The 14,526-nt window shown below is 61.1% G+C and overlaps 1 protein-coding gene across 2 annotated transcripts in view; it reads left to right on the forward strand.

Annotated features, from left to right (window-relative positions):
* CPLX1 (complexin 1) overlaps positions 1–13,650 on the forward strand; it is a 40,972-nt gene extending 27,322 nt beyond the window's left edge. For both annotated transcript variants that reach the window (XM_030801469.1, XM_030801470.1), the window contains 2 exons: positions 6,236–6,411; positions 11,885–13,650. In XM_030801469.1, coding sequence (XP_030657329.1) covers positions 6,236–6,411; positions 11,885–12,082 — 374 coding nt within the window. In that variant the 3' untranslated portion in view covers positions 12,083–13,650. The remainder of the gene's footprint in view (positions 1–6,235; positions 6,412–11,884) is intronic.
* Positions 13,651–14,526: the final 876 nt, after the last annotated feature.

Raw genomic sequence — 14,526 nt, forward strand, 5'->3', positions numbered from 1 at the left:
GAGTCACCCTCAGGAAGTCAGGGGAAGATCTGAGTCCTGCCCTGCACAGGTGAAAGGAGGGCAGAAGGTCAGAGAGAGGGGTTCTGTTTCCTGATTCTAAAGGGCCCCAACATTATAACAAGGGCCATGGGAAAGAGACGCAGGAGCCATAGATGAAAACATATATATATATATATCTCATAATATCACAGAAGAGCAAAAATGTTTAATGTTGATGAAATTCAATTTATCAATTTTTCTTTTTTAAGATTTATGCTTTTGTCACTTATACAAGAAATCTTTGCTTAAGCTAGAGTCCCAGAAATTTTCTTACGTTTTCTTCTAGAAGTTGTGTAATTTCAGCTTCGACATTTAGATCTATGATTGATTGTGAGTTCATTTTTATATAAAGTGTCAGGTAAAGGAAAACATTTACCTATGTGTTTATTTTGCACATGGATATTGAATTGAGCCAGTGCATTTCTGAAAGCACTATCTGGCCGGGCACAGTGGCTCACGCCTGCAACCCCAGCACTTCGGGAGGTTGAGGCAGGCAGATCACTTGAGCCCAGGAGTTCAAGACCAGCCTGGGCAACATAGTGAGACCCTGTCTTTACAAAAAATGTTTTTAAAAAATTAGCTGGGCGTGGTGGCACATGGGAGGCTGAGGTGGGAGGATCAGTTGAGCCCAGGAAGTTGAGGCTGCATTGAGCCTCTGCATTGCAGCCTGGGCAACGGAGCAAGACCCTGTCTAAGAAAAGAAAACAGAAGTAAGGACTAGCCTCACCCTCACTGAATTCCCTCTGCAGCTCTGTCAAAAATCGTTTGACGATATATGTATGGGTCTATTTCTGGACTTTCTATACTGTTCCATTGATCTATATGTATGTCTGTTCTTTTTTTTTTGAGACGGAGTCTCACTGTCACCCAGGCTGGAGTTCAGTGGTGCCATCTTGGCTCACTGCAACCTCCGCCTCTTGGGTTCAAGCGATTCTCCTGCCTCAGCCTCCCAAGTAGCTGGGATTACAGGCACGCGCCACCACACCCAGCTAATTTTTGCATTTTTAGTAGAAACGGGGTTTCACCATGTCCATCAGGCTTGTCTCAAACTCCTAAGCTCAGGTGATCCGCCCACCTCGGCCTCCCAAAGTGCTAGAATTACAGGCGTGAGCCACTGCACCTGGCCTATATGTCTGTTCTTTTGTTTACACCATACTGCCTTGATTGTAGTAAGTCTTAAAGTCAGGTTGTGGCCAGGCTCGATGGCTCAGGCTTGTAATCCCAGCATTTTGGGAGGCCAAGGTGGGCAGATCATGAGGTCAAGAGTTCGAGAACAGCCTGGCCAACATGGTGAAACCCCATCTCTACTAAAAATACAAAAATTAGTTGGGCGTGGTGGTGGACGCCTGTAATCCCAGCTACTCGGGAGGCTGAGGCAGGAGAATCACTGGAACCCGTGAGGTGGAGGTTTCAGTGAGCCGAGATCCTACCACGGCACTCCAGCCTGGGCGACAGAGCGAGACTATTTGCTGAGCACCTGCTGTGTGGCAGGCTCGGCTCTAGGTGCCAGGGATGCAGCTCTGAGCTGACTGGCGTGCCCGCTCCCATGGGGCTTTCTGTTAGCGGACTGGCAATCAGAAGCAAACACACAACAGATGGCACCATTTCAGGTAACAGCACAACTACAAAGGGAAATACAGCTGGTGACGGGCCAGAGGGTGGCAAGGACTGTGTTTTTCTTTGCCTGCATTTATTTGGCATTCATGTTCAGTTCTACAATCAATAAGAATGTGTCTGTGTGTTGTGCAGGGGTACAGTTTTCTTCCTTCCCATCAAGTATCCTGTCCCATCTGGGGATACTGCATTCTTTCTCCAGGGTCCTGAGGCTCCACCTGTCTCTGGTCCCACGTGTGGGTCCTGTGTCCGTGGGGGTCTGGGGACGGGCTCCCCACTCTGGGCCCATTGTCTGTCTTCCTCCTGCCACACCATCATCATTCTGTCTTGGTATCTGGTGGACCTCACTCTCCTCTTTTTCCTTCAGGTGTCTGTCCTGGCAAATGGGCCTTTTGCAGGTCTGTATGCAACACTCAGCTTGTCAGATTTCACAGAATTTTCTTCTTAACTCTTCGGAGTTTGGGGAGGATGGACGTCTTTACGTGTGGAGTTACCCAGCCCAGAAAAATAACAAGTGTTTTTATTTAGATATTATTTAATTTTTCATTCAATTGTATAATTTTCCCGTTTTATTTCAAGTTAAAAAGTATTTTTCCATTCTTAAAAATTAACATTGTGCCGGGTGCAGTGGCTCATGCCTGTAATCCCAACACTTTAGGGGGCCGAAGCAGGCGGATCAGGAGGTCAGGAGTTCGAGACCACCCTGGCCAATACGGTGAAACCCGTCTCTACTAAAAATACAAAAATTAGCCAGGCGTGGTGGCGCGTGCCTGTAGTCCCAGGTACTCAGGAGGCTGAGGCAAGAGAATCGCTTGAACTCGGGAGGCGGATCTGGAAAAGTGGTGACGCCCAAATGAAGTCTTCCGTGGGTGGTCACTGGCACCATGTCCAGGTCTCAGCTTTGACGAACACTCGGTGGCTGCAATGTCAGCCTCTAGGGAGGCCCAGGCACCGCATGCAAGAGCCCTCTTATGCAATCTTTGTGACTCTTCCGTAAATCTACAATTATTTCAAAATGAAGCTTTAAAAATCAACTTTAATGGATGTAGTATTTACATACATATTATGTATAATGTACACTAAATTGAATGCAGCCATTGTCATTGTACTTACCGTGTAAGGGAACCCTGAGCAGGGTTTTGACCTCAGGGGCGGCTGCTCTATATAAGCAGATCCCCCCGGAAACTGGGCGTCTCGGGAGCGTGGGTGCCACTCCAGCAAAGGTCTGGGAGGTGGGCTCCCGGGAACAGCCTCAGGGCTGGGAACGCTGCGGCCCTGACCCCACCCTCCCCGAAGTCTGCAGAGGAAACGTCTCAGCTTCTGCCCCGTCTGCTACCGCGAGGTGGGGTGGGCGGTGGAGTCTCAGCAGGGCCAGAGGGCAGGGAGGCGCCGCGATCTGCACCGCCCGCCCGTTTGGGGCGAGCTCCAGGGTGGGAAGGGCTCCTCCCGCTGGGACTGAGCTCCCTCCCCAGAGGGTTTATCCACCTGTGCCGCTGTGGGGGGCGTTGCCAGCCCCGTCATTGCCGCGGGGTCGTGCCCGGTGCGCCCCCCCACCGCCTCCACCTCTCACGGGGGAAGCTGAGGCTCAGAGAGCGAGGGCGGGGTGGGGTCGGCCCCTGTGCGTCGAGGCCAGTAGCGAACCCCAGCCAGACTGCGGGACCCCCAGCCTCGGATGCGATCCCCCTGCAATCAGAGTCGGGGTGTCCCAGCCTCAGGCACCACGTGGGACCGCCCCGCACCGCAGCGGCCTCCTCTGGAAACGGGGGCTGGTCGCAGCGCCGACCTCCTGCGGATACGGGGTGCAGCTCATGCTTCCAGGGTCCGGCGGGGTCGCGGGGCGTCGAGGTTGAGGCTGGCGGGGTCGCAGCAGCGCTCGGGGCCGCCCGTTCTGCGCCGGTCCCGCCGCTCCGGCGTCTGTGCCAGGAGAGCAAATGGCACTTTGGCTTTCTGTGCCAGGAACAAGCTTCCCGCAGTTTCTGTTGCGCTCCTGGCTGCGCCCAATTCCCAGCTTTTGGAAGCGGTTCTGGAGACGGCTCCGCGCAGTACCTGGGCCCGAAAAGCGGGGGGCGTGGGCGGCATCTGTGACGCTCCCCAGGTTCGCGGCGGGTCCCTCTGAGCCTAGTGGCTTTGCAGCCTGCGGGGAGCACGAATCCTCGGCCCAGTCCCGGCTTCTTAGGGGTGGGCCTTCCAGAAGCCTTTGGCACCTGGACCAGCCCAAGGCTCAAGTGGGGCCTCCACACTCTCAGAGCGGGAGGGCCCCCCACAGGCACCCGTGGAGCAGAGCGCAGCACACCTGGTGCTCTCTAAATGCCCGCTCCCATGATTAGACCCAGAGCCCACGTGATGAGCTGGAGGGAAAGGGAGAGGCCAGCCCACTGAGCTCCGGAAGCCCTGCAGCCCCCATCCCAGCCAGGAACCCCTTCAGTCAGGAGAGCAATGTGGGGAGAGGCCAGACTCACCCACCTCCTTATAGACGCCAGTCCTTTCCAGGAGGGAGAAAGAGCTACCGGTCACTCACTTTAGGGTGAATTAGCTTTTCTCATGGGGGTTAAGATTTGCACGAAGGCAGGACTGTGGGGGCTGTCCTTGCCTCCCCCACACACCTGCCAGAGACAGCCCGCCGGAGGCAGAGAGATTCCGGTCCAATGACTGGGGACTGTTAGAAGAATCTAGGAGCAACTCTACTGTGACCCAGTTTCCCTTGAGTCATGGGCCTAAAATCTGCTTTGCAGAACGTTGCAGATGTGGCTGAGAACTGACCACGAGGCTCTTAGCTTTCTGTTGAGGAGTCCAGATCTGTGCCATCAGTGCCTGGCACAGGCTGCCTGCCTGTCCCCAACAGCGACGAGGGCAGCAAGAGGGGCTCGTTCTCCCCACACCCCACTGCCTGTGATAGCTTCAGACAGCCAGGATATGGGGGGCAGGGAAACAGGTGCAGTCGGAGGCGCCTGCAGGATGCAGGCATGGCCCTGTCTGAGTGACACCTTCAGCCCAGAGCACTCAACCAAAAAGCTATTCTCCTCCCACCAACAGCTGGGGGCCTTCCACATGACAGCTCCTGCCCACCCTCGACAGGGAGCTCACTCCTGAGTGACTGGCAGAGGCAGCACTGGCACAGATAGCTACAGGCGAGGGCGTCGCCCCAGGCTCTGTGTAGCATGGAGCTTCCCAGTATCAGAATAGTAATGGCGGGGGGGGGGGCACCCAGAGTGCCAGGGACACGGAGCTGCTGAATTCACAGAAACGAGGTGGGGGGGGCACATCTGGATCCAGGTGGAAAGTGGCTGGGTGGTGTTAGCCCAACCCACCATTTCACCTGACATTTATACCCGAGGCATGGGCTCAGCTGGTCGGGGGCAGTCCTTAGGAGGTCTGGCATCCAGAAGGCAGAGCCCAGAGGCAAGACCTTCAAGGAGGGGCAGAGCCAGTGCCTGACCACTGAGGAGCACCTCAAGAGGGAGCCGGGTGGCCACGGGGGGAGAGCGGCATTTGCAGGGGTAACCTGTGGCCGGAGTCCCCTCACACACACGAGGCTGGTCCAGGAGCACCCCTGCAACGCTGAGGGCTGTGAGTGGCCGTGGGGGAGCCTGGCCGCTCTGCCAGGTCACCTCCCTCAGTGACACCTGTGTGCTGGGTCCAGCCAGCTTGCTGTGCTCCCTGGAGCTGCCTAGGGCCAGGGCTCCCCGCAGTGCCTGCTGTATTCAGAGGCTGTAATTATGCATCTCTGTCCTGTGGGCTGAGTTGCAGATCTGTTTAGGGAGGTGTTTGTGGGGCCTGTGAATCAGCAGCTCATGAGAAAAGTAGTGACTAGCACCGCAGAGCAATTAGGGCCTGGGTGCCAGCAACAAGCGGTCCCTTGCAGCCCCAGCAGGGCCCCTGCCAGCCCCCATGCCAGCTCCTGCCCCAGCAGGGCCCCTGCCAGCCCCCATGCCAGCTTCTGCCCCAGGGGTCAGACTTGGTGACCTTGCCTCTGACAGCCAGCCCTGCCCCTCAACCCACTGCCTGCACAGATGGCTGAACCGCACCACCTCCAGGAGGCCAGGCCTCTGCTGGACACAGGACCAGAGAAGACGCATCAACCCCTGGAAGCTCACACACAACCACAAGACCACAGGCCTGATCACACAACCACATGTAGTCAACCACACACGCGCACAACCACACAGCCAGGCATGCATATTACACACACACACACAGAACCACATACAGACATACAACCACGTGGTGCACACACAAACACAATCACAACAGCCACACGTATGCATAAGCACGCAGTCACACACAGGTGCATACAGATGCGCAACCACAGCGCCACTCTCCCGCCCCCCACGGAGTTGCCTGTGTCCCCTGAGGAACAGAAAGCAAAGCAGGAGACCCCAGCACACAAGATCGAGGGTCCCCAGCAGGACGGTCAGGGCCAGATGGAGGTGGAAGGAGCGGCTGGAGGGTGGTGGGGGCAGCCGGAGGGTCACGTGGATGGAGGGTTGGGTGGTCGACCAGAGGGTGGGGGAGTGTGGCTGAGACACTAGCCCGGCCTTGGACGTGTGAATGGGGCGGTCTGAATCACCAACTTCTGTCCCAGGGGCCACCAAGGACATGGGGAAGATGCTCGGGGGTGACGAGGAGAAGGACCCAGACGCCGCCAAGAAGGAGGAGGAGCGGCAGGAGGCGCTGCGCCAGGCGGAGGAGGAGCGCAAGGCCAAGTACGCCAAGATGGAGGCGGAGCGCGAGGCCATGCGCCAGGGCATCCGAGACAAGGTGCGCGCGGGCCGGGCCCCGCCTGCGGGAAGGCGGCCCTGAGTCCAGCGGGGACCCAGACCCCGCCTGGGTGGAAGGGGCTGCCCGGAGGAGGGGCGGGCGTCCCCGTGTGTCTCCTCCCCTTTGGGGACTTCAGAGTGGCGGAGGGGTGAGGGGTGGGGGCCCCTGGATTGGGCTCCCTCTGTAGGGCCCAGCCCCTCCTGCTCCTGACCACAGCGCCGGCCCTGGCGGGCTTCTTGGGCCCGCATTCCGATGCGCAGCCCTGCGGGAGAAGGGGGAGCCTGGCTGGCTGCCCGGGGCCCTGGGCTGAGGGGTCATGGGGCGGCCACCTGGCATGGGGGGTGCGCTCTGAGATGAGCCCGGCCTGGAGTGAGGATGCAGGGAGGCGGGCACCCGCTGGGATTCACAAGGCGGCCCAGAGTGGCTGCCGGCACCGGGACAGCCACGCACGGTCACTCCCACTCAGCCCGGTCCCCTCAGCGGCCAGGTCCGAGGGGCACGAGGCACAGGGAGCAGCCTGGGTCCCGACAGCCGCTCCGGCTTCCTCGGTGGCTCCAGCACGGCCCTGGCTGGAAGCCGAGTGGGCACAGACATCAGCCTGGAGGAGTCTCCAGCCAGGGGTGAGCCGGCACGGTAGGAGATGTTCGCATCCCACATAGGAGGGGCCTGGGGCCGAGTGTTCACCCCGTGCCCTGGCCCCGAGGGTAGGGGCCGCAGCAGGCCCGGCAGGCCAGAAGCTGTTTCCCAGAAGGTGGCCTCAGTCCCCTGCGCTGGATGGGCCAAGAGGGCCTGGCTTCGGAGTGGGAAGGTTCAGACTCCCGGGACCCCTCTCTGCTGCCGGCGGCACCCGGAGCAGGTGGAGAAGCTGTTTTCTGGCCTTGTGTCAGCCGCACTCAGGGAAGGGTGGGCTCCACGGGGTCTTGTGGGGAAGCTGGAGCTCCCGAAGTGGACAGAGGTCGACCTGGGAGGGCAGGGGCGGGGCAGGTGCGGCACATGCAGCCGCTGTACCCAAAAAGCCAGCCCCTCCCCACCCATGGATTCTCCCCACGCTCTCTGGTCCCTCGCAGCCCCATGCCCACCGCCATGCACCCTGGAGTGTACAGAGCAGCCGCTGATGGGGAGTGGGGGCTGGGTGCCCTGGCATCCCACCCAGGGTCACTGGACGTTTCCAGGGGTCTCCTGTTGATCGACTTTGCTGTGCTGGCTCAAGCCTCCAGCCCCCAGCCCCCAGCGGACCCAGGGCTTCAGGAGGAAGTCAGGGGAAAATGCACCATCTCAGCCAGGCAGCCAGAGCCCACTCAGATGTGCCCAGGAGACTGTGGGTATCAGGAGCGGGAGACGGGGACAGGAGGAGAAGAAAGGGGGAGTCAGAGAACAGAGACAGAGACAGATAAAGAGACAGACACGGAGAGAGACACAGAGAGGGAGAGACAGAGAAAAAGAGAGGGAGAGAGACAGAGAGGGGAGAGAGACAAAGAGAGGAGAGACAGGCACAGAGAGAGGGAGAGACAGCAACCAAGGCCGAGACACAGGGAACAGAGAGGAGAGAGCCAAGACCTGGAGAGCCCCAAGCAGAGCTAGAGAGAGCTGACGCTGGGTAGAAGTGGAGGTGGCGGTGGGTGGCAACTGAGGGAGGGACACAAAGCGATGGTGGGCTGGGGTCTGGGAGGGCTGTGTCTGGGTCCGTGTGTCCAGGCAGGTGTCTCTGGAGTGGGTCGGGTCCCCTGGGCTCTGGCCTCTGCTGGCATGACCTTAGAGGGACGCTGGTTGTTCCAAGCCATGTCATTCCTCAGGGTCCCCACAGGCAGGGCAGGGCAGGCTGAGGGGACCATGTCCAGGCCCCCAAGGACGGTGGGGACAGGGCCAGCAGTGTCAGGGACTGAGTGGCCCAGACAGGATGCAGCAGCTGCACCCTCCAGAGACCGGGAGAGGCCAGGGAGAGTGAGGCCCAGGAGAGGGGGAAGTGTAAGCACCTCCGCAGCTTCCGTGTGGGGCCCAGAGCTGGCAGCTGGGGTGCAGGGCTCGCTGGTCAGGCCTATGGAGGGCTGGCCCGACCTTGCTGCCAGGCACCAACCTGCACTCCTGCCTGGGTCTAAGCCCCTCAGAGAACAGCAAGTGGCACGGATTGAGGCCACACAGTTGCCCACAAGAACAGCCCTTTCCATAGCCCACCAGCTGCTCTGCTCTGGAGGCCCCACCACACTGGACCCCCCCGGACCCCACATCCACACCTTCCCCACAGAGCCCTCCTCCATGGAGCCTTTGGGGGTGGGGGAACCCTGCCCTCAGGCATGGCCACCTTTCAGAACACATGCTGCCTCCAGCCTCCCCTGGGCCGTGGCACCCCCAGGCATCTTGGGCGTTGGTTAGAGAAGAGGCGCTGAGCTGCCCTGTCCAAGGCCTCTTTGCAGATGGCGACTGGGTCCTTTTGGAGTCTCCAGCCCCCTAGGTAGTTCCCAGAGGAGCAGTTCACCTGCACCTCCCGTCAGGCAGCCATCTGGACAGGTCCAGGCCCAGGGAGCAGAAGGGAGACTGGCCCCGCTGTGCTCCGCGCGCTGACCCGCCCTTGGCTTGCATAAGCTTCCAGCCACCCTATGTTGGGCAGCTCACACCTGGGCCTTCCTGCACGGGCCTTCTGAGGGCCCACTAGGCTGTCTGAATACATTGCACACCCCTACCCCCTACAGCTCACACATTGGCTAGCAGGTGTCCACCTGGTTGCTGAATGCTGGGAGTTTGCTCATATCATTCCTGCTGTTGGTTTTCAGCATTGATTAGCACCCACTGCCCTTTTTTCTCAGGAATGGTGTTTTCAGGGTTCAGGGCCTCACCTCAGACATGTCAGGGCCTCCTGGGCTCCCCCAGCAGCCACTCCCATCCTCAGGTGTTACTTCCTGGAGAGCTGCTGCCCAGCATCACGGCGGGCATGGGGCTGGGTGTGCCTGAGCATTTGTCTCTGGAGCAGACACCTCAGAACCGGGTCTCGGCCAGACCGTGTGGAAGCCAGGCTCTGGTGTGCAGCCCAGCCCTGGAGAACGCTTTCCCGGCAGAGTGGCCCTGGCCCTCAGGCCAAGTCCGGCGTGACCTCAGCCTCAGAATGACCTGGAGCCTCAGTGCAGCAACTGGCACTTCAGGCCAAACTCTGAGTGTCCCACAACCTGGGGCAGGGCCTGGGGTCTCCTTCCTGGGCCCAGAGGGAAGGATCCCACACCGTTTGCAGACGGTGCCCCAAGCCCCGAGGGTCACTCCCCTGACCCGGGAAGTTCCTTTGCTCACACAACTCATGTTCCCGCCGTTACATGCATACTCCTCTGAGCACACGCGTGTTCCTGAGTGCCTTTGCTGTGGGCACACAGCCTCGTGGGCTGGGCACACGTGTTGCCGCCGCGTGCACAGACCCCCACACCCCTGGCTGGAGGGACCTAGCTTCCAGTGGCATCGCTCTCCCCAGCGCACCCCTGGGCCCCATAGGACGAGGAGCACATGCTTCCTCCACTTCCGTGCCGGGAGCTACTGCCCTTCCCGCTGTGGATGGCTAGGATGAGAACCAGTCGGCTCTTGCTGCCCCGCAGGGTCAGGGCTTTGATCTGGGCCTGCAGGGCCCTCTGGGTGACGCCCCTGTCCCTGCGGAGGACGTTCCTACCCTGTGCTCTTCGCTTGACTGAGGAGACCCCTGGAGTCCCAGCTCTGTCAAGTGTGCAGGGGCTGCTGAGGACTAGGGCGAGCCCACAGCCCCTCTCTCTCCTCAGTGGCCAGGTGGTGCTCTGGCCACAGGTGGCTGGGAGCATGGCACCCTCCTTTCCATCTCACTGAAGGTGGCCCTGGCTCCCCACACCCAGAGCCATCTGCAGCCCTAGGGGAGGCGAGAGTTGCCGAGACTGCCCTCCGTGGGGTTGGGGGGCACACAGGCAGCCCCCCATTGGGGAGGAGGGAGGGGCCTCCTTGGAGATCCAGGGGGTCCCCAGCACCAGGAGCAGAACCAGCCGCTTCTATGGGGAGGGGCTGCTGAGACAGGAGCAGGAGATGGCAGGGGAGGGGCTCCTCCTGGGCAGAAAGGCCCCTCCCTGCGGCTGGTGATCCCGCGGTGTGCTCCTCCGTCCTGTAAAGTGCTGGTGCCCACTCCCCTCCTCAGTTTTCTCCTGGACACAGCTGCTGACACCTTCACTGCTCCAGAGTACCCTTAATCTCAGACCCAGGACCTTGGACCTGGCCCCGGGGCCCTGTCCAGGGGATGGCTCCATACGACACCAGGCCCCCAATCCTTCCAGGCCAGCCCAACCTCGCTGGTTCCCACCTTCCTGGGCAGCAGGAGGCTGTTACGTAGTTCCGTGGCCTTACCATGACCACAGGCTTCCTGGGCTGGTGGCTCACAGAAGGGCTGGAGGAGCGTGGGGTGGAGAGGTGTACTGATCTAGAAACCAAAACCCCGGGGCCTGACATCAGAAACTTAGAGGCCTGGAGGGCAGAAGGCCAAAATCCCAGCCTCCCTCTGGAGGCTCTGGGGGAGGGCCCTTCCCTGCCCCTTCCTGTGTCTGGCAGCCCCGCAACCCCTGGTGTTTCTTGGCTTGTGGCCGCGCCACTCGCGACTTCCTCCACTTTTGTATGTCCGCTCCCATCCGGGTGTCTGTCCTTTCTGTCTCTTACAAGGACACTCACTGGACTTGAGGCCCCTCAAATCCAGGATGGCCTCATCCCCATCCTTACCATAATTACATCAACAAAGACCTATTTCCAAATGAGATCACATTCGAAGCTCGGCGACATGAATTTGAGGGGGACAATATTCAGCCACTACAGAAGGCAGACACACTCACGGAGATGAGAAACGCGGGTGGGCAGGGGCTCAGTGAGGCCCAAGCATGCTGGCTGAGGGCACGACTAGGCGGGATTCCAAGACACCCAGTGCCTGGAAGTGACGGCAGCCCAGGACCCCCTGCCGGCTGCCCACGGAGCTGCAATGGCCTGCCAGGGAGTGGCCCTGCTGGGGCCGCGCGGCCGCATCCAGGGAGCCTTGGCTAGGCCCGGGAGTGTGACTGCAGGTCGTGGACCAGGCACTGGGCAGGAGGTCAGCTGCAGGGTGACTGTTTCTCGCCACCTCTGCCACGCAGCATCCTGCCCACCCCTCCCTTCGCCAGGCTGGAGGCTTCCTGGAAGGAAGGATGCCAGGGGCTGGGCTGGGTTTGGAGCCAGAGGTGGGGTCACAGCCCCCTCTCCTCTCAAGGAAGATGGGAGCCTCCCCTCCCTGCTCCCCCCATGTCAGCTCCTGGCCCCCATTCTCCGTGGGGGCTTCCCACTCCTCCAGGGGCCCCCCCGGGGTGGGGTCTCTTCTCCTTCTGGGGTCCTCGTGTGCCTGGTGGGCTAGGGGGCTGCACCCATGCCTTCGGGGGTTCCTGGGCCAGTCCCTGGCGCAGGGAGGCTGCGGCCTGCCCGGGAGCCGCCGGGACCCCCGCCCTGACCCCCGCCTCCCCCGCAGTACGGCATCAAGAAGAAGGAGGAGCGCGAGGCCGAGGCCCAGGCCGCCATGGAGGCCAACTCCGAGGGGAGCTTGACGCGGCCCAAGAAGGCCATCCCGCCGGGCTGCGGGGACGAGGTCGAGGAGGAGGACGAGAGCATCCTGGACACCGTCATCAAGTACCTGCCCGGGCCGCTGCAGGACATGCTCAAGAAGTAGCCCCGCGCGGGACAGCGGCCCCGCGGAGCCCCCGCCCCTCCCCCTACACATCCTCCGCGGAGACCCCTGAGGGACGAGCAGAGCGCAGCCCCCACGCCGATACAAGCCATAGCCCTAGGCCCGCCCTGCCCGCGCCCGCCGCCTCTCTCACCCGGCAAGGGGCGCGCGCCCCCAGGACCCCCCCCAGTCCGCCCCGTGCTCCTCAGCCCGCGGGTGGCTGGAGCCCCATCGCCTGGGACGCCCCTTCCTCTTGCAGTTTACCGCCCACCCAGCAGCGCCCGAGGCCAGGGCCGCCGGAAGGGCAGCCCCGCGACCACCCCTGTGCGCGCGTTCGCAGCGGTGGGCGCCTGTCGGGCCCGCATTCAGGAGCACAGCCATAGCAGATGGGGGAGTGCGGGCGGGGCGGGGGCGGCGGGGCCTGGGCCCCCCTCCTGCACGCGGGCTCCGGGGTTCGGATCGCTCCGCCGTGAGTGTTTGCGTCCGCACGTGGCCGCTCTCCGCCCCCCGGCCTGCCCCCCCCTCGCGCCCCTGTCCATCCGTCTCTGTCCCCGTCCTTTCCTCTCCTCTCTGGAAGGTTTTGCTTCTTACGAACGCCAGGGCCGCGTTCACTTCTAAACTAAAGGAAACAAAGCAATAGGTTTGGGGGACGCCCAGCCCCCCACCCCGTCACCTCTCTCCTCCTGAGGCCTCGCCCCCCGCCCCCCGCCCGGCCTCCTAGTCTCTCCGGCCATGCGGCTGCTGCTTCTCCCTGGGGAGGACCCCTGCACTCGCCCATTGAACACTGTACCCTCCACGGGAGCCGCAGAGGCCGGAGGCACGCAGGGGGTCTCCGGACGCTGGAGACCCTGCGCCCCTGCCCAGCAACTCCTCCGTGGGCAGCTCCTCGGGTGGGTCCTGCGGGGTTCCCTGCGTGCAGTCGGCGCGAGTGTGGCCGAATCCACCTGGTGGCCCTGCGGTGCGGCATCCGAGCCCCTGTTTTTCCTCCATTCATGTTTAATTTGCATCACAATTTGTTGAATCTCAGGTAAATGAGGTCTTTGCATTTAATGAGTTTTATCTTGACAGGCGTCGCCTGGCCCCCGGGCCCTTTCCGTCCACATCAAAAATGCATCAAGTCTCCACGTGTTTCGGGCCAGGGCGTGGCTTGGCATTGACCTTCATGACCTTACATAGCTTTAGAGAAGCCATAACGTTAGACTGCAATACTAACGACCGACGCCCCTCCGGGCAGAGACCACCGCGCCCCTCTGCACCCCAGCGACGCGGCCCGCGGGGACGTCGCTGTCCGTCCTGCTCGCCCTGTGCCCTCTCGCTGATTTCTCCCGGGTCGTGTCTTTTAAAAATTCCTGTTTTCACACCTTACAAAGCCAGCTCTGAGCAGACAGGGTGTCCTCTCGTAGAACCTGCGCACCCCGTTCCCAGCGCATGGCGCCCCGGGCCGCGAGCTTAGCTTAGACCGTGGTGTCCTCTGTCCGTTTGTCCTGCGCCTGCGCCTCCTCCTGCATGTCGGGGCCCCTGCGTGTGTTCTCTCCGGATGGAATCACAGCCAATAAACACCAGTGATTTCACACCGTGTGGCCATTCCTTCCAGAGGTCCATTTCGCCAGCCGGTGGGAGGACCGGGGCTTTCCCCCGCGCATGTTCTCTCCACGGCCGCTGCAGGGCCTCCCACCATTCTCATCCAGCTCCATCCAGTCAGACCCATTTTCCCTAGGCGGTCCAGCCAGCGCAACCTCCATCTAAACCGCAGACCTGCGCCCGCCCCCCAGGGTGGGTCTTCCACCCGCAAAGCCTCTGCCCTCTGCTCTCCCTCCCACTTAGGACCCCCGACCACAGGCCTGTCCCTTTCCTCAGCTCCACCAGGCCCAGGGCCCCAGGTCACCCTGTGCTGCCCTTGCCTCGGCCCACCCAGGAATTCCTGCCCCCCCAGCACCCCTGAGTCCTGGACCCGGATCCCTGCAGGGAAATGTCTGACAACCTGGGCTGAGGCCAGAGGAGGCTCCTGACCCCAGCCCAAAGAACAGCCCCTCTGCCTGGTTGCTGGTGGTCCCGCCCACATTCAATCCGCTGGATGCTCAGCCCACCCCTAGCTGCTGCCTGCCACTTGTTTCCCCAGAAAGTCCTTGTTTGACCTCCATGTTTGGAAGCTGTTAAAAGATGATTCTGGCCAGGTGCGGTGGCTCACACCTGTCATCCCAGCACTTTGGGAGGCCCAGGTGAGCGGATCACGAGGTCAGGAGGTGGAGACCATCCTGGCTAACACAGTGAAACCCCGTCTCTACTAAAAATACAAAAAAAAAAAAAAAAAAAAAATTAGCTGGGTGTGGTGGCAAGCAACTGTAGTCCTAGCCGCTTGGGAGGCTGAGGCAGGAGAATCGCCTTGAACCTGGGAGTCAGAGGTTGCAGTGAGCCGAGATTGCACCACTGCACCCCAGCCTGGGCGA

The sequence above is a fragment of the Nomascus leucogenys genome, chromosome 20 (assembly GCF_006542625.1).
Source record: "Nomascus leucogenys isolate Asia chromosome 20, Asia_NLE_v1, whole genome shotgun sequence".
Taxonomy (NCBI): Eukaryota; Metazoa; Chordata; class Mammalia; order Primates; family Hylobatidae; genus Nomascus; species Nomascus leucogenys.